The 26,485-nt window shown below is 40.2% G+C and overlaps 1 protein-coding gene across 4 annotated transcripts in view; it reads right to left on the reverse strand.

The window, feature by feature from the left end:
- The window catches only part of FAM53A (family with sequence similarity 53 member A), an 85,057-nt gene that overhangs the window by 35,765 nt on the left and 22,807 nt on the right, over window positions 1-26,485 (reverse strand). For all 4 annotated transcript variants that reach the window (XM_056554841.1, XM_056554837.1, XM_056554836.1 and 1 more), the window contains exons 2-4: window positions 15,477-15,702; window positions 3,519-3,573; window positions 1,066-1,871 (exon numbers count right to left, since the gene is read on the reverse strand). In XM_056554841.1, coding sequence (XP_056410816.1) covers window positions 1,066-1,871; window positions 3,519-3,573; window positions 15,477-15,593 — 978 coding nt within the window. In that variant the 5' untranslated portion in view covers window positions 15,594-15,702. The remainder of the gene's footprint in view (window positions 1-1,065; window positions 1,872-3,518; window positions 3,574-15,476; window positions 15,703-26,485) is intronic.

Genomic DNA, 26,485 nt, shown 5'->3' on the forward strand with positions numbered 1-26,485 from the left:
ATAAGGTGTTGTGTCTTTATATACAATGGCCCCAGGTGAGTAGTTCCCCCAAAAGGGTGAACGTGTACATCTTGTGAACTTAAATATTCAAGTTCAAGGAGCTCTGTTTCTTTATGGTGTATGGATTTCAGCTCAGAATCGAAGGATAAATAAATCAGTGTCAAAGCTAACATATGTGAAGAGATCTTTAGGCTATGTTCCTTAAAATATTTGAGTAACCTAGCAATGGCTTCCCCCAAAAAAGAAGTGAAAAGATGATGTTAAATGGAAAGGTCCACCATGACCATAATACATAAGTAGGCCAAGAATGCCCCATCATGACTTAGACCTTTAGTGATAAGTCACTAAAGGTCTATCCAAAATAGGATTTCCCAGGTCACATTGGGGGATGTTTCATTTAAGAGCAACCAAATCTACTGCAGAAGTTGTTCTCCATTGTTATCCATGAGAAGGCCAAAGAACAAACTCCCAATGAACTTGCCTGGTTGTCCCTGTGACTAAAGAAATACAGTGATATCAGGGAATTGCTATTATTGCAGTTGATATATCAACTCTCTCAAGGGTGGACCTTCCCACTTAAGACTTCCATTTCTACTGAAATAAAAACATTCTTTGGTTCAAGAGAGCTTCAAGATAGAGCCGACTAGTTTATCTGTCTGTAGCTTGCTCTCATTTCCTGAAATGAGTGTTATGAATGGCCACACTTCCCACCTTCCCACAGCTCCTCCTTAATCCCAGATAAAATGGTGAAGAAAACAATGTTCCATAACAATGCAGTCATATCTTCCCATAAGGTCGGAAGAAACAGAACAGAATTACTCTCGCTCTACGTCATTTCCAGGCAGGACATACATTTTTTGATAAAAATGGGTGGTGCCATATCTCACTCAACGGCCTAAGATACCTAGAACATACCATTTTAGACAGAATAATTTCCCGTTGATACAGTCAATGTATCTTGACTATCTCCTAAATACTACACATGCCCTACTGGCAATATGAAACAAGGAAGCTGTAAATTCTATTGTGCTGGCGTATTGTACCTGTCTGGTGAAAAGCACTTACCCGTGTCATTTTAAAGAAATCTATAGAAGGCCGATTCCACCGAACATCTTCGTCCCGCCTCCGTTTTAGTCGTGTTTTCCTCTCATTTAACACACATGGCTGGGAACGGCACCTCAGCAAACCCTGGCGCCTTCTCAGCTCAGGGGTTGAGGTCGGAGTGCTGTTTGCAGAAGGCAATATATCTCCTGGTTCTGTGATGTGCTCCTGAGACAGAGAAAGACGCCTCCTCGGATTGAAGTCGCAAGAACCCCCAGAGTTCCAGCGTACACTCGAATTTGTGCTTCCTTCGCTACTATCCACAAAGCCACTGCTGGCAGAAGAAGGCCTTGGAACAGGAGATGTGTTACTGGTGGGGACTATGAATATATTGTTGTTTAGAGACGGGGCATTCTGAGGCAGGCTGATGCTTGTGCTTCTCTGCAAGGTGGCGCTGCAGTGACTGTTACAGCGCTGTAAAGTGGCACTGCCACCGCTGTTGCATCGTCTCTTTGACACGGGAGTCCAGACTTTGGAATTGCCAGGTTTCCAGGGGGACCGACAGCGAGACAGTTCATCTGGCTCAGACAATGACCTGCAGTGTCTTTTTGTAGGGGGAGCCAGTGGCTGGCCAAGGCTGTCATTGAGGTTGAGTTTGTTTATCCAACCTGATACCAACGCCTGATTTGAGGATTCGTTCTGCCATTGAAGATTAAATCTGCCGGGATTGCCAGTGCTGAAGGGGCACATAGAGAACGAGAAAAACGTATTTTTGTTCAGTTCAGCCCGGACGGGGCAAGCCCTGTCAATCACTTTCCAGCGACTGTCCTCTGTTGAGAAAGAAAATAGAAAAAGTAGGGAGGGGGAGGGGAAAAAAAAGAAAAAAAAATTATTAAAACAATAGTCTTATTCTGAAAACAGTCAAGTGTTAAATAAATTAAAGCCCAGCGCGGTACACACAGGTGATGGCACAGTCATATTGGTAGACTCAGTTATTTTTAGAAATGGGAAACTGCAGAGCCGACAGATAACATTTAGCACAGATCTACTCAAATAACACAAGAGGCTGTAAAAAGGGGAATTCAAAAATAATTTTCTCAGAGTAACTATTGTTTTTGGCATTGACTAAACCATCACGTTGTAAGAGCAAGCGATTCCCCACTTCAAAATTCTGCATTGTGTGGTTGGAGCCGAATCTCGCATGACCAAGTTGGTGGCTTGTACTTGCCTTCCTGCAACTTTCACTAAACATTGTTAGATTATTTTGCAATTCACTTGTAGTGTAACATTCATTTCCTGACCTTCTGCATCTCAATAATGTTTAAACTTCACTGGGTACAAGTGGATAGAGTTTAGCAGAGTTTAGAAGCCAACCAGATTACTCTAGGAGCCAAGTCTTTATATTAAATTTTATAAAAATAATACAATAATTTAGATGCCCAGGGAACAGTGGCTACCTGTCTCCTGCCATTCATACCCAGTCAATACTTGGTTATTTAAATGATGAAGAGTCATAGTTTTGAGGTCTCTACTTTTATGGGGTTCTGTACCCATGGCATGTCCCTGTAAGTACGCCATCCCTAAACCATGGCATACCTGGTGGACCATGTAAAATTGGGACACCTGGTGAACCCTTGTACCTACTGGACACCTAGTAGACCTCTGCACCATAAGACATGTATGGCACCCTGCACCATGGACGTTTATAGGACTCTGTATACATGGGACATTTAAAGGTGCCTGTATCTCATAGGTGCCTAGCTGATCCCTGCACCATGGGATGCCTAAGGTGAACCCTGCATCATGGGACACCTGGATCACTGTACCAAGGGACACCTGTGGACCCCAAGAACTAGGGTACACCTGAGGGAACCCAGCGTCAAAGGACATCTACAGGCCATTGTTCCGTGAACCTTACTGATATTATAATTAATGCTTAATTCCAAATATTCTGCATTTTAACTATGGATTGTTTACTTTGTTGTATGACTCAGATTCATGGCTGTTTTTAGCATGACCCAAAAAAACTTAACTTTCTCAGGAATAAAAGAAATAGGGACTGAAACCCTTAAGAGGGAAGTAGCACAATAATGATTTTATCATTTCAAGCGGTTCCTGACCATTTGGAATGGATTTGGCTCAGTGTCTGGAAGCCTCTGCTGTCAGTTATCTAGGATTGGGAAAAAAAAATATGTCGTGTGTTTCTTCCAGCCAATGGAGCAGGCCAGGATTTAATATGCAAAGCCCTTTACAAGCATAAAATCATCATCAGCCATTGATTCGGGGGCATTGTTCTGAGACCAGTTTAAGCCAGCGGGCTCTCAAGCCATTTTTTTTCAGCCGTCTACTACTTTTGCATCTCATTTGCAACAGAAAAGGCATTGTTTTTTTTCGGACAACTTGCTTTTTATGGATTTAAAAAAATAAAAAAAAATCTGCTAATGTTTTTTTTTCTTATTTTTTTTTTTTTAACTTACCATTGATTTCGTAAGGGAACAAGCTGCCTTCATTGTTCAGCTTCTCAGATGAGCGCTGAAATTAACCAGAGGGAAAGAAATTTCAACACCATACAACAAAGCACATGGTGTGAAAAAATATATAACATAATTCATAAAAGTGAGTAGGGATATAAAAAAAAATAAAAAAAAAATAAAAGAAAAAAAAGAAAAAGGACACTGTATATCACATTTTACGGCTAAGGGATAACAGAGGAATATTTCACTAGGGGGTATCCCCAAATACCTCTATAGGGACAAATGTTCTCGTATCACACTAGTAACCATAGCATTATATATGCTTATATATTTATATGCACATTCCTAAAAAAAAAATCTGATTAATAAAGCAAGGAGAGGAAGAGAAATGAAGTGGTGTGTATGCTGCCAAGCCTCAATTCACACCTACAGTAAAGGTAGCACTCGACCTTGAACTAAAGGCCCGAGAAATGTAAGACTGGTTGCTAGGGTCATGCTGCCAGCATGGCCTGAATCTCCCCTCTTAGTATGCGTTATTAATCAGATTTTTTTTCTGAATAGGCTGTATCGGATAAAAGTTTTATGGGGGTCATAATCTTTCAAGAAATTTTAGCGAAAACTGAAAATGAAACAAAGGTTATCAAAATCAGATATCAACGTATATTACAGAACTCAAGGCGAAGGAATAACTATTTAGTGCTACTACGACTAAATAAAAACACAAGATATCGGTATAAGCAGTTGTTTGAATTTGTATAGGTAGAACAGCATTTCCCCAATTATATCAGGGTGTCCCAAGGCACCCAAAGTAAAAGATGAGGTCATTTTGCAAATAATTACATCCACTACTGTTTTGTGTATAAAGCTCCCAGGAAGATCTATAGATCTCTATGGTTACAGACTACAAATCAATCCTGTGTAGTCAGATCATAGTCATGTTACTGACATTCCTTGCCACCATCTTCTTCCTAACCTAGAAAAAGATGTAGTGTGAAAGGAGTAACATGTGACTGCAGAACTTTACTACGCAGGGTTTTTTTTTGTTTTTGTTTTTTACATAGGTTTGGAGCGGTTTTAAAAAGTTGCTTCACTTTTTATTTTCCATGCAATGGAACAATAAAAATGTTATAAAAGTTCTCATACCCTTTAAATTCTAATATAAGTTATAGTGTCACCCTGTGACTCAATGACACTATTCCAATGGGTGCCGCTGCCAGAAGGTTCCCATTACACACTACAGCTGTAAAAGTATATCCAAAGAATACACATTAATAGAAGGTAGGGCTTAAAGGAGTAGTCTCGGGATGCAACTTTTTTTTTTTTACCTGGCCAGAATGCCTGCATTAAAAATAAAAAATCTATATTTACCTCCCCCTGCTTCCCTGGTATCCCTATAAAGGCTTCTGGTTCGGTTTTCTTCCAGTCTTAACCAGTAATAGGCTAAGTACCAGTGTGACGTATTGAGACCCAGCCCCAGGATGAAGACCAGGGCCGGTGCTCAATACGTCAACCTGCCAATAAGCCTATCACAAGCCGAGGCGGGACAGCTTTGTAGCGGCAATTAGCCGAGCCTCAGTGTGACGAGTTGACCACAAGAAGCAGGAAAACCAGCAAAGGACGGAAGCGGGATACCAGAGGCACTGAAGGAGTGGTGGGAGGAATGTTCAGTTTGTTTTTTTTATGCCAGAATTCTAGGCAGGTAAAAAAAAAAAAAAAAAAGGTTGAAAATGCGGAATAACCCTTTAAAGTGCTTGTCAGTTATTCTAAAAATATGGCTGCTTTCTTTCAAAAAACAGCGCCACATTTATACACAGGCTGAGTGTGGTATTGCAGCTGAGCCCCACTTCAGTGAAACAGAACTACAATGCTACACACAACCTTAGGGGACAGGTGTGGTGCAGTTTTTCAGAAGAAAGCACCCATGTGTTTTTAATCCTGGACAACCCCTTTAACTACTATGGATCCACACATTAGAGTAGCCTGATCAGCGAACACACATGTGTTTGATATCTATTGACTTGAAATATAGCTTACAGCAAAATGCACTCGACTAACAAACTTCCTTTCTTAGATGCCTTTTGGTTTCTGATTTATTCTTTGCTCTGCCAAAAAAGATACCATTGTTCAGACACTTCCTCTGAAATGATAGGAGTTATTTTTTTCTCCACCGTGGAACATAAACATCCTTAAATACGCACTCAAGACATTGAAAAGACCAGAAAGAATCCCAAGGGTGTTCAGAAGTAGCAGACACCATTGGAAAAACCATTTGGTGGTGAAATATCTCCAACTTCTACAATATACCCAACTCAATAGCACCCTAGTCAGCTGCCTATTCTGCCTACAACTTTTCCCGACATTGATCCCAGCTACTGTATATCCCCAAAACATTGTTATATGGGAGGCCTATAGTAGATAAGGTGGTGAGGATTTCGTAAAAAAAAAAAAAAAAAAAAAAAAATGTACCTCTCTCCAAAGTCTTGCCAAAGAAAAAAACATTCACACAACAGTGAAGCCACACTATAGTTTAATGCTATAACAGGTACAGATAATGTGAATTAAAGGGACACTAAATCTGTATATTTTCTTGGTCACAGGATAAAGTCTATTGTTCTCTGTTATCAGCCATCCCATGCTAGAGCAATGAGGATGAGCGTGAGTGTTTTTTTTTTTTGATGAGAAAAACTCACAGGAAGTCCAGAAAAAGAAAAAAAATATCTACCCCTATGATCATTACTGGTAGAGATGAGCGAACTTACAGTTAATTCGATTCGTCACGAACTTCTCGGCTCGGCAGTTGATGACTTATCCTGCATAAATTAGTTCAGCTTTCAGGTGCTCCCATGGGCTGGAAAAGGTGGATACAGTCCTAGGAGACTCTTTCCTAGGACTGTATCCATCTTTTTCAGCCCACCGGAACTCCTGAAAGCTGAACACATTTATGCAGGATAAGTCATCAACTGCCGAGCCGAGAAGTTCGTGACGAATCCAATTTACTGTAAGTTCGCTCATCTCTAATTACTGGTATCTCGTAAATCTCCAGTTCTGAGAAGCTCCAGTAACGTTCATATACATGTGTGTGAGAGAATAGCAAGTTTTCTTTTTAACCTCTTCTATGGATCATATACTTAATTTTAGGCAAAACATCCCCCGTCCCTCAGACGTGACCATCGTGAACCTAAGTATTGACCATTAAAGTTACCTACTATGTTACAAAAGACAAGACTGGAGATCCCCAAGCAAAAAATCAATAAATGTCCATCTGTGTTGTAATTTTGAGGGCAACATTATATTCGAGAACTGTAAGATCTAAAAGAGCCGACACCCCCCCCCCCCCCCCCCCAACACAGAACACGACTAGGAAAAACCTTCCTATGTATCAAAGAAACCCTTTGAGTTCAAAACAACACTACAAACAAATGCAAAAACATCAGCAACTTCTATGGTACAGCAGGTATGTAGAGTAGATCAGTGGTGTGCTTGACACAACTTGCTGGGAGTTGTAGTTACACATTCAGCTTGCAGACTACAGCCGTAGAGTCTTACAGCTAACACAATATAGCTTGAGGCAAAGGCTTTTCACTGTAGGATAATCCAGAACATGCAGCCAGTTCCTCCCTATATGTTCATAGAGTCTCCACCGCACCCATCATATCACCATCCTGCAGACTCGCAAAGGACAAGGTCACGTCAATGAGCACTGTTAACAAGTTCAGTACCAAAGTGCTGCCTAGTATTCAGCTTTTAGGGGGGCATGAGCAACATGAGGTTATAAAATACCCAGTGTCCAAATAATAATAACTTTAGTAAAAGAGCCCACATTACACTGTTATAGTGCCGAATAATACTTTAGTAAAGAGCCCTTACAAACTACCTTCATCCAGTTGCCATATCATGCTGCTAATATATTCCCAAATAATATGTATATTGCTTATACATTACTTTGTAATGCTGGGTGGTTTTAGGGTTAATTTAAGCATCATTAACCCCTTCATGACCCAGCCCATTTTCACCTTCATGACCTGGGCATTTTTTGAAAATCTGACCACTGTCACTTTAAACATTAATAACTTTGGAATGCTTTTACTTATCATTCTGATTCCGAGATTGTTTTTTCGTGACATATTCTACTTTATTTTATCGGTAAAATTTCACTGATATTTGTATCCTTTCTTGGTAAAAAATCTAAAAATTTCATGAAAATTTTGAAAATTTTGCATTTTTCTAACTTTGAAAGTCTCTGCTTGAAAGGAAAATGGATATTCCAAATAAATTACATATTGATTCACATATAAAATATGTCTACTTTGTGTTTGCATTAAAAAATTTACAAGTTTTTACTTTTGGAAGACATCAGAGGGCTTCAAAGTTCCGCAGCAATTTTCCAATTTTTCTCAAGATTTTCAAAATCTTAATTTTTCAGGGCCCAGTTCAGGTTGGAAGTGGATTTTAAGGATCTTCATATTAGAAATACCCCATAAATGACCCCATTATAAAAACTGCACCCCCCAAAGTATTCAAAATGACATTCAGTAAGTGTTTTAACCCTTTAGGTGTTTCACAGGAATAGCAGCAAAGTGAAGGAGAAAATTCTAAATCTTCATTTTTTACACTCGCATTTTCTTGTAGACCCAATTTTTTTATTTTTACAAGGGGTAAAAGGAGAGAAATCACCCTAAAATTTGTAACCCAATTTCTCTCGAGTAAGGAAATACCTCATATGCGTATGTAAAGTGTTCGGCGGGCGCAGTAGAGGGCTCAGAAGGGAAGGAGCGACAATGGGATTTTGGAGAGTGAGTTTTTCTGAAAGGGTTTTTGGGGGGCATGTCCCATTTAGGAAGCCCCTATGGTGCCAGAACAGTGGACCCCCCCACATGTGACCCCATTTTGGAAACTATACCCCTCATGGAATGTAATAAGGGGTGCAGTGAGCATTTACACCCCACTGGCGTTTGACAGATATTTGAAACGGTGGACTGTGCAAATCAAAAATTTTATTTTTCATTTTCACAGACCACTGTTCCAAAAATCTGTCATACGCCAGTGGGGTGTAAATGCTCACTGCACCCCTTATTACATTCCGTGAGGGGTGTAGTTTCCAAAATGGGGTCACATATGGATATTTATTGTTTTGCGTTTGTCAGAACTGCTGTAACAATCAGCCACCCCTGTGCAAATCGCCTCAAATGTACATGGCGCACTCTCCCTTCTGGGCCTTGTTGTGCGCCCCCAGAGCACTTTGCGCCCACATATGGGGTATCTCCGTAGTCGGGAGAAATTGCGTTACAAATTTAGAGGGTCTTTTTTCCCTTTTACCTCTTGTGAAAATGAAAAGTATAGGGCAACACCAGCATGTCAGTGTAAAAAATTTATTTTTTTACACTAACATGCTGGTGTAGACCCCAACTTCACCTTTTCATAAGGGGTTAAAGAAGAAAATACCCCCCAAAATTTGTAAGGCAATTTCTCCCGAGTACGGCGATACCCCATATGTGTCCCAAAACTGTTGCCCTGAAATACGACAGGGCTCCAAAGTGAGAGAGCGCCATGCGCATTTGAGGCCTGAATTAGGGATTTGCATAGGGGTGGACATAGGGGTATTCTATGCCAATGATTCCCAAACAGGGTGCCTCCAGCTGTTGCAAAACTCCCAGCATGCCTGGACAGTCAATGGCTGTCCGGCAATACTGGGAGTTATTATTTTGCAACAGCTGGAGGCTCCGTTTTGGAAACAGTAGCGTACCAGACGTTTTTCATTTTTTGGGGGAGGGGGGCTGTGTAGGGGTATGTGTATATGTAGTGTTTTTTACTTTTTATTTTAGGTTAGTGTCAGTGTAGTGTAGTGTTTTTAGGGTACAGTCACATGGGCAGAGGTTCACAGCAAGTTTGCCGCTGGAAGTTTGAGCTGCAGCGCAAAATTTGCGCCATCTCAAACTTGCAGCACTCACTGTAAACCTCCGCTCATGTGAGTGTACCCTGTACATTCACATTGGGGGGAGGGGGCAAACATCCAGCTGTTGCAAACTCCGAGCATGCCCTTTGGCTGTCCGTGCATGCTGGGAGTTGTAGTTTTGCAACAGCTGGAGGAACACTGGTTTGGAAACACTAAGTTAAGTAATAAACTTTCAAGTGTTTTGCAACCAAACTTAGTGTTTCCAAACCAGTGTGCCTCCAGCTGTTGCAAAACTACAACTCCCAGCATGCATGGTCTGTCAGTGCATGCTGGGAGTTATAGTTTTGCAACAATTGCAACAGCTGGAGGCACTGAGGTAGGAAACGGACAATGTTTCCCAACTAGTGTGCCTCCAGTTGTTGCAAAACTACAACTCCCAGCATGCCCAGACTGCCAAGGCATGCTGGAAGTTGTAGTTCGGCAATATCTGAAGGATCAGATGTTGCCGAACTACAACTTCCAGCATGCCTGGGCAGTCTGGGCATGCTGGGAGTTGTAGTTTTGCAACATCTGGAGGTCCACAGTTTGGAGACCACTGTATAATGGTCTCCAATCTGTGCTCTTCCAGATGTTAGAGAACTACAACTCCCAGCATGCCTGGACAGACTGAGCATGCTGAGATTTGTAGTTTTGCAACATCTGGAAGAGCACAGATTGGAGACCATTATACAGTGGTCTCCAAACTGTGGACCTCCAGATGTTGCAAAACTACAACTCCCAGCATGCCCAGAAAGCCAAAGGCTGTCTGGGCATGCTGGGAGTTGCAGTTTTGAAACTCTCAGAGGCAGCAGTGAGATCGCTTTACGGCGATCTCACTGCTGCCAATGAAGATGCCGCACTGCTGCCGGAAACTCACCTCTGGGACGCAGCGCCGCCGGGACCACATGGAGGACGCGGGGACCGCACGGAGGACGCCGGGACCGCTCGGGACACCGCTCGGACGGGTAAGTGACGCCGGGGGACGGGACAGGGACACTTAGCAGAGCGGTGTATGTCCCGATCCCCGTGATCGGAACTCACACACCGCGCTGCTAAGTATTTTTATAGCGAAACGCTGCTATCAGCTAGTCAGATTTGACCAGCTGATAGCAGCGATCGCTGGGGGGGGTGGGGGACGAAACCCCCCGTGGTCGCACGGTAAGATGGCTGGCTATCAGTGATAGCCACCATCTTTCCGGGCGCTGCGGGGTGCCGCGAGTAGCGGCAGTAATGTCCATGACGTACCTGTATGTCATGGGTCGGGAACACCTTGCCACCCATGACGTACAGGTATGTCATAGGTCGGGAAGGGGTTAAAGAGGTATTCCGGCTTTTATACATTATCCAAAGGACAGGAGATAAGATATATGATCGCAGGGGTCTCAGTGCAGCTCCCCGCATTCTGTGCCGGGCGCTGCCTCTGAGAGGTGACATCACGCCCCCTCCTATAGACATGAATGGAGGTGGCATGGCTGTGACGTCGCGTCTCGGAGGCAGCACCCGGCACAGAATGCCGGGGGCTTCTCCGAGATCGCGGGGGTCCCAGCGGCGGAACCCCTGCGATTGTACATCTTATCCCCTGTCCTTTGTATAGGGTATAAGATGTATAAATCTGGAATACCCCTTTAAGGAAAGTGACCACTGAAGCCCAACTAATGGGTCTGACCCAATACCACCAAATCAAAGGCTTTTTTAAAGATCATTTTAGCCAGTTTCAAAATACTGCCATATCCAGTTACCATAATACTGCCATACAGTAAAAAGTCATTTGCAGTATCCAAATAATACTTCCTTTAAGAGCCCAAATGATATTGTTATATGGTGCCAAATAATATGCAGCATCCAAATACTTGTATGGCAAATACAGTTCACATATATTGCTGCTATTAGATTACCAAATAATAGCATAATACATCACTATGTATGTAATACTGGTGGTTTTCGTGTAAATTTTAATACTGGTGAACAGAACGATCAATGTGGCTACCCCATCCAAGGCCATTTTAAGAAGTTTTTGACAAGCTGCCTAGTAAAACTGCCATATACAGTTCACATAAAGCTGCCAAATGACCTATGACATGCAGTATCCAAAAAATTCTTCCTAAAGAGTCTGCACAATACCGACAAAGTGCCAAATGTTTTGCTGTATTCAAATACTTCCATAAAAAGCCCCATAACACTGCCCTTACATTCCAAAATAATACCACTATAAAAAAAATCCCTACTTCGTACTATGTGGTTTTATGGCTAATTTTAATATCGTTGAGCAAAGCAATAAATAAGTGGGAGCAATGTCTAATCCTTGAGGGCGCCCTAGAAAAAAAAGAGGCCCTAGGCTATTGACCAGTTTGCCACTCCTAAAGCATGGTTTTATTGTATTATGATGCTTATTTGTGTATATTTAGGCAAAAGTGAGGAGGTGTCACTAGAAACGTATTCTTAGGTCGAGTTGGGAAGTGATCTTAAGAGGGATAAGCAGACTATTTATCCACATAGGAAATGTGTCACAATTAAATTTAGTGCCCCTTTAAAAGTCTCTGGGCAGTGTGATCCTGACACTTGGCTTCAATCGCAAAAAGACCTTGAAATGTTCCAAAAAATCTGCAAGCCGGCTACAACGCGTTCCCATTTATTATACATGAATGATCTAGCATGATTATCCAAATAGACATGACTCATGACATCGAACACAGGGAACTCATTTCACTCAGTATTACTGAACTCCGAAATTCTATCCACCTCAAAAATTGCAATTACTCGCAAATTAGGTCACTTGAGATTGTCGACTCACCAATAAATCCCTAAACTGATGCAACGTTTGGAAAAACAATGGGCGGGGCCAACCATAATAATGTAATTTATGTATCTCAAAAACTGATTTGTGTATGACACAAACTAGCCAGGACTAAGATCTCACGGGTGGTTGTGTTCCTGGTAAAAGCTGCACCCTTGGGCTAGTGAAGTCATGATCACTGGCTCAAAACCAATGGGAAAGAACTTTTTTTCCTTTCGTGAAGGTGATTGTTAAAAAACAAAGCTCCAGTCTGGAGCTACTTTGAATAGAAATTCCCTTATATAATGTTATCATGAAAGAAGCTCCCAAAGGTGTGTGGATCCAAAAAGTAGATAAAATACAAGGACCAATTTAAAAAACATTTTTTCCAGAATATAATCTTTCGAGTTAGGCTAAATTGGCCTGTAGACTACATTCAGAATGTATAACCTTTTTCTGCAGGACATCAAAAAGTACTCCGGCACAAAACATCTTATCCCCTATCACAGGGATCCTGCCACTGGGGACCCCCGCGATCTCTCCTGCAGCACCCCCGCTTTTCAGCTGCACAGAGCGAGGATCGCTCTGTGGCTGATTATGAGTGGTGCAGGGGACCAAGTATTGTGACGTCACGGCTCCACCCCTCGTGATGTCACGCCCTGCCCCCTCAATGCAAGTTTATGGGAGGGGGCGTGGCGGCCATCACACCCCCTCCCATAGACTTGCATTGAGGGGGAGGGCATGCTGTCACGAGGAGGGCTGAGCTGTGATGCCACAATACTCCGTCCCCTGTACCACACATCAGCAGCCACAGAGCGATCCTCGCTCTGTGCAGCTGAAAAGCGTGGGTGCTGCAGGAGACATCGCGGGGGTCCCCAGTGGCGGGATCCCTGTGATCTAACATCTTATCCCCTATCCTTTTGATATGTTTAGTGCCGGAGTACCCCTTTAAGTGTACCTGCCACTCCTAGAGACATGTGAAAAGTATTGATCGGTTGGGGTCTGAATGTTCAGACCATGACTGATCGCTAGAACAAGCCGGGAGGAAGAGCGCACGGCTGAGTTCTCCTCTCCCTGCTCTCTGTGCACGGGGACGAACAAAACCCATAGACTTACAATGTAAGTTTGTCTCGGTCATGTGGCACAGAGTCAGGAGTGAACATGCTTCGTGCAGATTTCTCCCGATCAGAGGGGTTCTGAAAACTCAGACCCCGACCAATCAAAACTTACAACACATGACAATGCCCATTTAAGACAACTGATCAAAATTATGAAAATCATTTAAGTTGTCTTCTACAAAAATGTAGTGAGAACTGTAAAAGAATGGTCTTCTAGGGTGTTGGCCCTTGCAAAGAAGGAGCCATTATATGCAGAAGATAAGGCGGGGGGTGACAATTTGTGACAGGGTGATCTTCTCAAAGAGGTGGTCTATTGATACAGTTTTACTGTAGTTCCTATGTGAAGCTTCTACTTAAAGAGGTCTAAGAAATTTACAAGTTACATGGCTGTTATGTTTTAAACCACGTGATCTTTTCTTCATGCCAATTGTGTGTCATATGATTCAATTTGGAGGTTCAGAAGGTAATACTCCACCTATCTCATGATGATACGGACTCATATGAGGGACCATCTGCACTAAAATGAAAAGGTTTAAATATTCTGTTAAAGGGGTATTCCAGCTTTATACATCTTATTCCCTATCCAAAGGGTGCTGGGGTTCCCCGTGATCTCGGTGCAGCCCCCAGCATTCTGTGCACTGCCTGCGAGATGGGGACATTACATCACTGCCATGCCCCTTAGTGCCATCACTCCACGCCCCCTCAATTCATGTCTATGGGAGGGGGTGTGACGGCCACTAAGCCGTCACACCAACCCCAAAGGGGTTGTTTCACAAGAACAATCTCTTTTTAATTCTAACTGACCCTGTTGTCAGCTGGTCCTGTATCAGAAACATGGGTGATTAGGGCAAAGGCAAGAGGGTTCTATGTCCATGAGACAACTCCTTTTGAGTCAAAGATCCACCTTTAATACACAATTCTCTTTTATATGTTTACTGTAATTGCACAATTTGCCATAGTTATGTACAAGGACACAAGCTGCTAACAACTGATAAGTGGAGATATTTGTGCTGCTGTCACTTTTTTATTATTCTGAAATTCTAATGACTGTGTTTACTCTGAGGTCATCTGATAGGGCAAACTTGTCAAGCCAAAACATATGACTACGGTACTTTTCCAACAACCCTATATAAGAAAGGGCACTAAAAAAAATAAAAAATAATAAGTTTCAAGAATTCTGGAACTATTATTGCCACAATAGTTTTAAAGGACAACCCCTTCCAGGATGCGGCCCAAGAGAAGGTCTGTTGATCTTACCAGGTTCCACTCCCGGTTTATTTTGCCAGGGTATGTTGTGGTCAGACAAGGAGTTGTATTACATGGTGGCTATCCTATTGTGGCTTGAGAAAACAGGAACAATTTGCACAGAGTGGGTGTTTTAGATGGTAGGCCCTGAGTGATGTCCATATGGCCTAAAGGAGGTACCAAGACTAATGTCAAATGGTGTAACGTCCATAAGTCCCAACAGGACAAATGGACAATGCTGGTCTTCTAAAGGCTGACCATGAATATTGGATGTATGACAATGTAATTTTGGTGGGGGGTCTTCAACACAAGACCATAAGCACCATGGGGAGATTGATCAAAACCTGTGCAGAGGAAAAGTTGCCCAGTTGCCCATAGCAACCAATCAGCTCGCTTCTTTCAGTTTTAACAAGGCCTCTGCAAAATGAAAGAAGCGATCTGATTGGTTGCTATGGGCCACTGGGCCTTTTTTCCTCTTAACAGGTTTTGATAAATCTCCCCCCATATCACCAAGATGCCACAAACCTTCAGCACTGGCTAGAGATTTACACAACCCAAAGTTTTTAGTGAGTTGCTAGGTAAGCAGAGGATTACATACTTCATAAGTTCAACCTATAACCCTACTGTGTTGATCCAGAGAAATGCAATGAAAATGCCTATGAGGCTGATGGCAATTGCCCCATAACAGAGAAAACATTCCTTCCCGACTCCAATATGGCCATCAGAATAAATGCCAGGATTATATTAAAAGAGGCAAAGTCAGCATTAAATATGACATGTGCAGACTCGAAAACCAAGCCGGTTGTGTTAGAAGTCACTCGAGATTAAAATGATCATTTCAACATATTGTGTAATAACTCTACATCAAGATCCCCTATTAATACATGACGTACCAGATTAATATTGTACGTTTTACATGACAGGTCATCCAGGCTTTGGTTCTGCAGCTTCTCTGTGATTAGTGTCACCATGGTAGGCCCCACTTCCGCGGTTCTCAAGCCGATGAGCATTGATCCTCTTGACTTAATACTGTTCAGACATCTCAGTTACTTGCAGACTTGGGCGTTTCTTGTTGCACATCTTTTAGTTCATCTGAGCGTTGCAAGTCATGGTTTTCATCTGCAACAACAAAAACAGAATCCAGTTAGGGTCATCTGTTCGGCGTATGCTCATCACACGTCTGTAATTTGCTTATTACATTAAAGGGAAACAACAAAATGACAGGGAGATGGAGACATTTACAACTTTGTGGTCTCTGCAGCAGTCATGTAACATGTAAAATGTGTCAAGTTTCACTCCGTGACGGCTGCCGAACACCAAAACACCCACACCCTACTGCAACAGAATACCTCAATGGAAACAGAGAAATACATACATTCTCACAAATATGAAATGGGCACTGACCATGAGACTATAGTGAACCTGGAACAATATGGGGGATCATACGATTACACTTTACATAGCTTTTTGGGTTTGTACGGTGTAACTGGAGAAAGAAATGACAGCATGGGGGCCTATTATAGGGCTCCAAGGCAGCCATTCCTCACAGGCTGCGCCCTTGAAAAATGACTCCAGAAGACCATCTTAGGGTGGTCACACCACTAGCACTTAAAGGGGTACTCCGCTGCTCAGCATTTGGAACAAACTGTTCCGAACGCTGGAGCCGGGAGCTTGTGACACCATCGCCCTGCCCCCTCATGACTTCACGCCCCACCCCCTCAATGCTAGTCTATGGGAGGGGGCTTGATGGCCATCACGCCCCCTCCCATAGACTTGGATTGAGGGGACGGGCCGTGATGTAATGAGGTGGCGGGGCTATGACGTCACGAGCTCCCGGTGCCGGCGTTCAGTACAGTTTGTTCCAAACACTGAGCAGCAGAGTAACCATTTAACTACAATTTGTCCTAATTTATTACACCTGTTTATACGTAAAACTGGCCTTATTGCCCATAATAAACCAGAGCTCAATTTTATTCCTAAAGGGGGTTCTTCCATAAAAAGAACCCCCTCCCATATACCCTGGTAAAAGCATTTAGACATCAAGTAGGGTCCACCTGCTGAAAATCCACCTCTATGAGCCAAGACATAGATTCACTCAGGAAAACTGAAGGCCTCTTTACATTGGGAAATTCTGCAATACATTAGTTTCCAATTATTACTCATTGTATAAGGCCTTGTTAACAGACTTCACAAGCAGGCACCTGCTTATCCCATATTTAATGTGGCTGCATTATTCATGTTTTTTACACAGCACAACTTCCTGAATAAATAGGGATTAAAGCAGAAAGTCACAGGCCCCTAAGCACCCTGTGCTTGCCAAGAGTCTTTTGGCATAGACTGGGCCAGTATCCGATAGCATACCTTTTCTTCTCGCTATACAAGAAAGCATAGTCTACTAGACTTTACGAGATAGAGGGACACCGTAAAAAAAAAATATAGCGCTGAATAGGTTTAGTTTTTTTACAATGTGAACCTCAAGGTGCCCATATACCTCATTCTAAAGTCGTCCGAAACCGCCACCAAACGTCTAAGGTGTATGGTGGCCTACCAACCTTCTAAAGACAGATGTAAGGGGGGGGGGAGAGAAGAGTCAGACGGGTTGGATTTTCACCACCCAACCCTTTTGCTCTTGGAGGGATAAGCTAGTGCCAGAGCTGTCTGGTTGCGGCTTACCCATCCTCATTCGTGTGTATGGGGAGGTCGACAAAAAGAAAATGGCCGGCCAAACGTTACTAAAAATGTATGGCCACCTTAAGAGTGACATTCCACTGTATGGGATACATCCCATCCTTCCATTGTAGGTACAAGTCAGAAGACCCTATTAGGCACCATGTTAAAATGATCAACCCTAGAAGCATAATGTCCACAGAAACGTAACCACCATATACCAAATGAAACACACATGCTCAAACTATAAAGTATTCAATGCCGCAATGTGACAAAGTAGCCTCTAGTGCCGTATTTCTTCAAATTAATCTTGCTAGTGAAATCCTATTTTGTGGGAAACTTAAAGTTCAGAAAACATTGGCCAAAGTAGTTCCAGTTCCCTGATGTGGTCTCGGCCTTCTGAACGACTAAATGAAATGTGGAGAAAAGTACACTCTCCAGCTCTAGTCAATGCTTGGCTACGATCCCACACAACCCACTCATACTTACTGCTTAGAAGCGTAAGCGGTGAACGGAAAATGGTAAAGTTTTCCACTCTGAGAGAACTTAGTAATGGCCATAAAAATCTGAAACAGCACGTAGGTAAAATAGTTTTAGGTTGTAATTTTTTTAATATATTCAATTTTAGTTTCTAAATTTTTTGGATTATATTTATATTTCAATTATTCAATATTTATTTCTGCTCTTTATTTGAAACTACATATACATTCATGTGCATTTATTTCCACTGCCCTTCTACTGTGATTTAGGTCACTTTTTTATTAATGCAGAATATATATTTTTTTATGTCTTAAAAAAAAAGCCACTTGTGAACATATTTTTTGTTAAACACTCAATTTTTTTTTATATAAAAAACAGATAATGCAAATATATAAGTGCTACATAGAAATTAATAGACAATAAAAACCCTATACAAATAATTTCTTGTGGTAGCCTTTTTTCACTTTTTATCAAATTTTAATCTAATTTTAGTTTTTAACCCATTCAGTGCTCATACTGATATGTCCTTTCAACAAGATAAAATGTCAATTTTATTATTTATAGAATAAATTTCCAATCTGTGCATATGATTCCATCCTCATCCTATGAGTAAGGTCATTCAGAGCCAAAACCTGTCAGTTTCCTTTTTCTGGACTGAATGTACAATGTGAAGAAATAAAGACTACTCCTATGAGGACACCACAGTTCTGCTTTGTAATTCCATCCACAGTCACTTTGGAGAACTCTTTAAGGACATTTTCTACTAAATAAACTTGCAAATTTTTGAGCCTGGGCGACTCCTCGTACCAGATTTAAATTTGTATCTGTAAGCAGCAATTTACATCACAGCATTATAAGTCCTTGAATGGCAAACCCATATGCAAACAATGTACTATATTACACAATACCTGAATGGTTGGGCTATTTGAAGAAGAAAAACATTTGCTTTTCTGGGTAATTTAACAGGTAAATCATATTTTTTTAGTCTTCAATAAAATTTGTATTGACGTTGGGCAGATAGAAGTACAATGGTTAGGATTCCTACAACATTGCAACATTCAAATATATAAGTAAATAGGCTTAAAAACCACAGAGAGAACCTGAAGGGCCCCCGGCTGCCTACACCCTACGGGATGGGTGTGTTAGGTTTAGTACCTATCTACAGTGACAAAATGGCTGCATTAAGGACAATAGAAAAGATAATATTTGCCATATTCCAGGTTTGTGGTTTTACAACTTGGCTTCATTCACTTCAATGTAGCTGAGCTGCGATACCACACACAACCTGAGGACAGGTGTGGTGCTGTTTTTGAAAGAAATCAGTTGTGTTTTTCTGTTCCTTGATATCCCCAATTAGGGTTAAAAATGAAATTAATAAATGTTCACTGCTTTTTAAAGTAAAAAAATGAATTCCTTAGTTATATCTGTTTTTGGGAACAGTAGGAGGCGATTTTGAAATTTGTCAGATCACCAAACCTTGCAAAATGAATCCTTAGACCGATCTGCTATGAAGAATATAAGAAGCGCTATTTGATGTTTTTTCTTAAAGTAATGTTTTAGGCAAGACACTTCTGTCCAATGCCAGAGATGGGTGGGCGGTGCATGACAAAGCAGGTCAAAGGTCTCATCTGGCCTTGCAATAGGGCTTAAAGGAATACTCCAGCCCTTAAAAACATATACCCTATCTACAGGATATGGGTTAAGTGTCTGATCGTCGGGGGTCTGATCCTTGGGACCACCTGTGATCTCAATAACGGAGCACCGGCTCTTCCTTCTACTTAGAGCAGTAGAAGACATGCGCTGTATGCAATGTCTATGGGTGTGCCAGAGATACCCAAGTGCAGTGTTCAGGTATCTCCGGTACTCCCATAGTCATGCATGGAGTGACCGTCGTCTATGGGAGAGTGGGGGCCCTGTTCTGGAGATTATAAGTGGTTCCAGAGGTAGGACCCACTGCAATTAGACCCTTATCCCCTATCCTGTGAGTAGGGGTTAAGTGCTGGAGTGCTCCTTAGCTGACATGAGCATATTTTGCTACATATTGTCCGCAGTGGATTTTGCTACCCACTGAAAATCTGATGCAAAAAATCTGCAGCAAAATATGCACGTGTGAACATACCCTTGAAGGAAGCCCCAAAACTACAAGAAATAGTAGCTTGCTTCAAAAAACAGTGGCACACCTGTGAAAAAGATCTAAAACAACCCATAAACAAGTGTGGCAGCCATTTTTTTTTATTTGTTTTTTTTTTTAACCCTGCATATATCCTTTTAACACAGGTTTTCTTTTTCCACAGGGTTCCTTTAAGGCCAACTGAGGCCACATAAGAGTATCAAGGTCAAGGACCCAAGGGCACGGCAGCCTAACGTTTGATGAACATGTCATCAATGAACGAGGAAGTCTGGTCTGAACAGATTGCCGCTTCTAAAAATACCGTAGAGATCATCGCAGGAAGTCTGCTTAAGGGTGATCGTGAGGTCTGCCGTGGTGCTTTTTTTTATGTCACAAAAATAGGAATTTAAGCAACGTTTCAGTCTTTGAATGACATTCTTCATAGGTTTGCAGAACAAGGCTGCTGCACCAAAGAGTCATCCAGTCCCAAGCTGGACAGTTAAAAAATATTTTCAAAAAGTTGCTTATTTTTTTACTTTATTAAAACATTTTTATAACCCATATAAAAATCACAGATGACACCTGCTAGGCCCAGGTAATGTCAGCAGATTGCTTTCGAGATCAGTAAAAACAGAACTGAAAGCGGCCCTGCCCTGTAGTACTCCCCTCAAAGTTCAATGGCAGCTCACTGCAGCAGACTCGCAGGCGAGGAGGGATAGTACGCCCTGCAGTAAAGATTACACAGTAACAAGGAGGCAGATGATTCCTCGCCATGATTTACCTCTGACAGGAGCGGTTACCTGTCCAGACGTTTAGCTGAAAGGGTAAACATGTCAAACAGATGGACTATTGTTCACAACGGATTACGGGAGGTGGGAGGGAGGGGTGTTGGAAGAAAAAAAAAAGTCAGAAGCTGACAGATTGTGAACGCTCAGAACTTCTGCAAACACTGGTGAAAACTTTTTTTTTACTCACGCTCTAAATTTTTGTGTTGAATTTTTTAATTGTGTAAACACTTTGCACAATAAAAAAAGATTCAACCCAAAAATTTTTGACATATATATATATATATATATATATATATATATATATATATATTTTTTTTTTTTTTTTTTTAACAAAAAGTTTTGGGTTGAAAATGTTTTTACTGTGCAAACTTTTTTTTTTATCCACCAAAAAGTTTTGGGTGGAATTTTGTTAATTGTGCAAACACTTTGCAAAAATTATTATTATTATTTTTTTTTTATTCACAAAAAAGTTTGCAAATGCTTTGCAAAAACAATTTTTTTTTTTATTTATTTTATCCACCAAAAGGATTTGGGTTGAAATTTTCTTTGATTGTGCAAAACACTGAATTTTTTTTTTCTTTTCCAGTTTTGGGTTTATTTTTTTTGTTTTTATTGTTTTTCTTTTATTTAAAACATATTTTCTTTTACATTAATTTATAAACATTGAGACATTTCTTGGTAAATATTTATAAACTGTTCCTAGTTAAAATGCCTAGGACAACTTTTTCAGCCTATCAGAAAGGGGTTGTCTAGACCAGTGGTCTCCAAACTGCCGCCCTCCAGATGTTGCAAAACTACAACTCCCAGTATGCCCAGGGCATGCTGGGAGTTGTAGATTGGCAAGATCTGAAGGGCCGCAAGTTTGGAGACCACTGGTCTAGAACTAGATAATCATGGCAGCCTTCATGGCAGCGCCACACTTGTCCATGGGTTGTGCCTGATAATACCGCTCTGCCTATTCAAGGTGGATAGGCTGAGCTGCAATACCTCACACAACCTGTGCACAGGTGGGGTGCTGTTTTGGGGGAGAAAAAAAAATATATTTTTTAAGTCTTTCCCCGGTATCTTCTGTCATTCCTCCCTCCACATGCCGAGAGAATTCCAGAGACCATAACAAGGTAACAATCACGAGGGACAGCACTAACAAATAAGGTTATTACAGCTTTTTAAGGCAACCAAGTGACAAACCTGCGCACATTTTTAAAAATAAAATTAAAAATGACAGACTTCACTGAAAAAAATTCATTAGGGTCTTTGAGACTAGTGCTGCCAGCAGGCCACATGGTGTGCCATAGCGAAGTCGTCTTCCTGAGAAAGGTGTGAATGAATGAGCCGTGTAAACACGGAATACAGCTGTGCGCAATTTTTAATTTCGGGGGAAAAAAATTCCCCCACGGGTATTTTCAAACACGCTAAATATGTCCTGACTTCATGTCTACCCCCAAGGAGGATTCTTTTCCCATTTATCTTTATGACAGAACATGTTTACCGTTTTACTATAGCGAGACATGTAAATGACAGCATAGTGGTGTTTGGTACCATATAGTGTGGTGTAGTATAGTGTTGTGTATTGTAGAATGTGTAATAAAGGGTAACAGAGGAAAGCATAGTACAGCTGTATACTGTAATACAGGGTAGAACAAGTCAGTAAGGTATAACGTCAGTATAGTATAGGGTATGGTATGGTTTTTTAGAATAATACAGTGTGGTATAAAAGACAGTATAGAATACTGTAGGGTAGGTTGGTATAAAAGACATTATTCCTAAAAGTGTAGTATAGGAAACCGCACAAAACAACATAGTATAGGAAACATAGCACAGAAAAGTGTAGTATAGGGTAGTATGCATGCAGGGTAGTATGCATCAATGTACAGGGTAGTATAGTTGATAGTATAGAATAGAAGACCGTACAGAATAATGTAACAAACGGTAGCATTGGAGACAGTACAGAACAGTGTAATATAGGGTAGGTATAGATGAGAGTACAGAACAGTAATATAGGGTAGTATAGATGAGAGTACAGAACAGTGTAATATAGTGTAGTATAGATGACAGAACAGTGTAATATAGTGTAGTATAGATGACAGAACAGTGTAATATAGTGTAGTATAGATGACAGAACAGTGTAATATAGTGTAGTATAGATGACAGAACAGTGTAATATAGTGTAGTATAGATGACAGAACAGTGTAATATAGTGTAGTATAGATGAGTACAGAACAGTGTAATATAGTGTAGTATAGATGAGAGTACAGAACAGTGTAATAGTGTAGTATAGATGACAGAACAGTGTAATATAGTGTAGTATAGATGAGAGTACAGAGCAGTGTAATATAGTGTAGTATAGATGACAGCACAGAACAGTGTAATATAGTGTAGTATAGATGAGAGTACAGAGCAGTGTAATATAGTGTAGTATAGATGACAGTACAGAACAGTGTAATATAGTGTAGTATAGATGACAGTACAGAACAGTGTAATATAGTGTAGTATAGATGAGAGTACAGAACAGTGTAATATAGTGTAGTATAGATGACAGTACAGAGCAGTGTAATATAGTGTAGTATAGATGAGAGAACAGTGTAATATAGTGTAGTATAGATGACAGAACAGTGTAGTATAGATGACAGAACAGTGTAATATAGTGTAGTATAGATGACAGAACAGTGTAGTATAGATGACAGAACAGTGTAATATAGTGTAGTATAGATGACAGTACAGACCAGTGTAATATAGTGTAGTATAGATGACAGAACAGTGTAATATAGTGTAGTATAGATGACAGTACAGAACAGTGTAATATAGTGTAGTATAGATGACAGAACAGTGTAATATAGTGTAGTATAGATGACAGCACAGAACAGTGTAATATAGTGTAGTATAGATGACAGCACAGAACAGTGTAATATAGTGTAGTATAGATGACAGCACAGAACAGTGTAATATAGTGTAGTATAGATGACAGCACAGAACAGTGTAATATAGTGTAGTATAGATGAGAGTACAGAACAGTAATATAGTGTAGTATAGATGACAGCACAGAACAGTGTAATATAGTGTAGTATAGATGACAGTACAGAACAGTGTAATATAGTGTAGTATAGATGACAGCACAGAACAGTGTAATATAGTGTAGTATAGATGAGAGTACAGAACAGTAATATAGTGTAGTATAGATGACAGTACAGAACAGTGTAATATAGTGTAGTATAGATGACAGAACAGTGTAATATAGAGTAGTATAGATGAGAGTACAGAACAGTGTAATATAGTGTAGTATAGATGACAGTACAGACCAGTGTAATATAGTGTAGTATAGATGAGAGTACAGAACAGTGTAATATAGTGTAGTATAGATGACAGAACAGTGTAATATAGTGTAGTATAGATGACAGAACAGTGTAGTATAGATGACAGAACAGTGTAATATAGTGTAGTATAGATGACAGAACAGTGTAATATAGTGTAGTATAGATGACAGAACAGTGTAATATAGTGTAGTATAGATGACAGAACAGAACAGTGTAATATAGTGTAGTATAGATGACAGTACAGAGCAGTGTAATATAGTGTAGTATAGATGACAGTACAGAACAGTGTAATATAGTGTAGTATAGATGACAGTACAGAACAGTGTAATATAGTGTAGTATAGATGAGAGTACAGAGCAGTGTAATATAGTGTAGTATAGATGACAGTACAGAACAGTGTAATATAGTGTAGTATAGATGACAGTACAGAACAGTGTAATAGTGTAGTATAGATGAGAGTACAGAACAGTGTAATATAGTGTAGTATAGATGAGAGTACAGAACAGTGTAATATAGTGTAGTATAGATGACAGTACAGAACAGTGTAATATAGTGTAGTACAGATGACAGAGCAGTGTAATATAGTGTAGTATAGATGACAGTACAGAACAGTAATATAGGGTAGGTATAGATGAGAGTACAGAGCAGTGTAATATAGTGTAGTATAGATGACAGTACAGAACAGTGTAATATAGTGTAGTATAGATGACAGAACAGAACAGTGTAATATAGTGTAGTATAGATGACAGTACAGAACAGTGTAATATAGTGTAGTATAGATGAGAGTACAGAGCAGTGTAATATAGTGTAGTATAGATGAGAGTACAGAACAGTGTAATATAGTGTAGTATAGATGACAGAACAGAACAGTGTAATATAGTGTAGTATAGATGACAGTACAGAACAGTGTAATATAGTGTAGTATAGATGAGAGTACAGAGCAGTGTAATATAGTGTAGTATACATGACAGAACAGTGTAATATGGTGTAGTATAGATGAGAGTACAGAACAGTGTAATATAGTGTAGTATAGATGACAGAACAGTGTAATATAGTGTAGTATAGATGAGAGAACAGAGCAGTGTAATATAGTGTAGTATAGATGAGAGTACAGAACAGTGTAATATAGTGTAGTATAGATGAGAGTACAGAACAGTGTAATATAGTGTAGTATACATGACAGAACAGTGTAATATAGTGTAGTATAGATGACAGAACAGTGTAATATAGTGTAGTATAGATGAGAGAACAGTGTAATATAGTGTAGTATAGATGACAGTACAGAACAGTGTAATATAGTGTAGTATAGATGACAGTACAGAACAGTGTAATATAGTGTAGTATAGATGACAGAACAGTGTAATATAGTGTAGTATAGATGACAGAACAGTGTAATATAGTGTAGTATAGATGAGAGAACAGTGTAATATAGTGTAGTATAGATGACAGTACAGAACAGTGTAATATAGTGTAGTATAGATGACAGAACAGTGTAATATAGTGTAGTATAGATGACAGAACAGTGTAATATAGTGTAGTATAGATGACAGAACAGTGTAATATAGTGTAGTATAGATGACAGCACAGAACAGTGTAATATAGTGTAGTATAGATGAGAGTACAGAGCAATGTAATATAGTGTAGTATAGATGAGAGTACAGAGCAGTGTAATATAGTGTAGTATAGATGAGAGTACAGAGCAGTGTAATATAGTGTAGTATAGATGACAGTACAGAACAGTGTAATATAGTGTAGTATAGATGACAGAACAGAGCAGTGTAATATAGTGTAGTATAGATGACAGTACAGAACAGTGTAATATAGTGTAGTATAGATGAGAGTACAGAGCAATGTAATATAGTGTAGTATAGATGAGAGTACAGAGCAGTGTAATATAGTGTAGTATAGATGAGAGTACAGAGCAGTGTAATATAGTGTAGTATAGATGACAGTACAGAACAGTGTAATATAGTGTAGTATAGATGACAGTACAGAACAGTGTAATATAGTGTAGTATAGATGACAGTACAGAACAGTGTAATATAGTGTAGTATAGATGACAGAACAGTGTAATATAGTGTAATATAGATGACAGTACAGAACAGTGTAATATAGTGTAGTATAGATGACAGAACAGTGTAATATAGTGTAGTATAGATGACAGAACAGTGTAATATAGTGTAGTATAGATGACAGAACAGTGTAATATAGTGTAGTATAGATGACAGTACAGAACAGTGTAATATAGTGTAGTATAGATGAGAGAACAGAACAGTGTAATATAGTGTAGTATAGATGACAGAACAGAACAGTGTAATATAGTGTAGTACAGATGACAGAGCAGTGTAATATAGTGTAGTATAGATGACAGTACAGAACAGTAATATAGGGTAGGTATAGATGAGAGTACAGAGCAGTGTAATATAGTGTAGTATAGATGACAGTACAGAACAGTGTAATATAGTGTAGTATAGATGACAGTACAGAACAGTAATATAGGGTAGGTATAGATGAGAGTACAGAGCAGTGTAATATAGTGTAGTATA

This window comes from Hyla sarda, chromosome 1 (genome assembly GCF_029499605.1).
Source record: "Hyla sarda isolate aHylSar1 chromosome 1, aHylSar1.hap1, whole genome shotgun sequence".
Lineage (NCBI taxonomy): Eukaryota > Metazoa > Chordata > Amphibia > Anura > Hylidae > Hyla > Hyla sarda.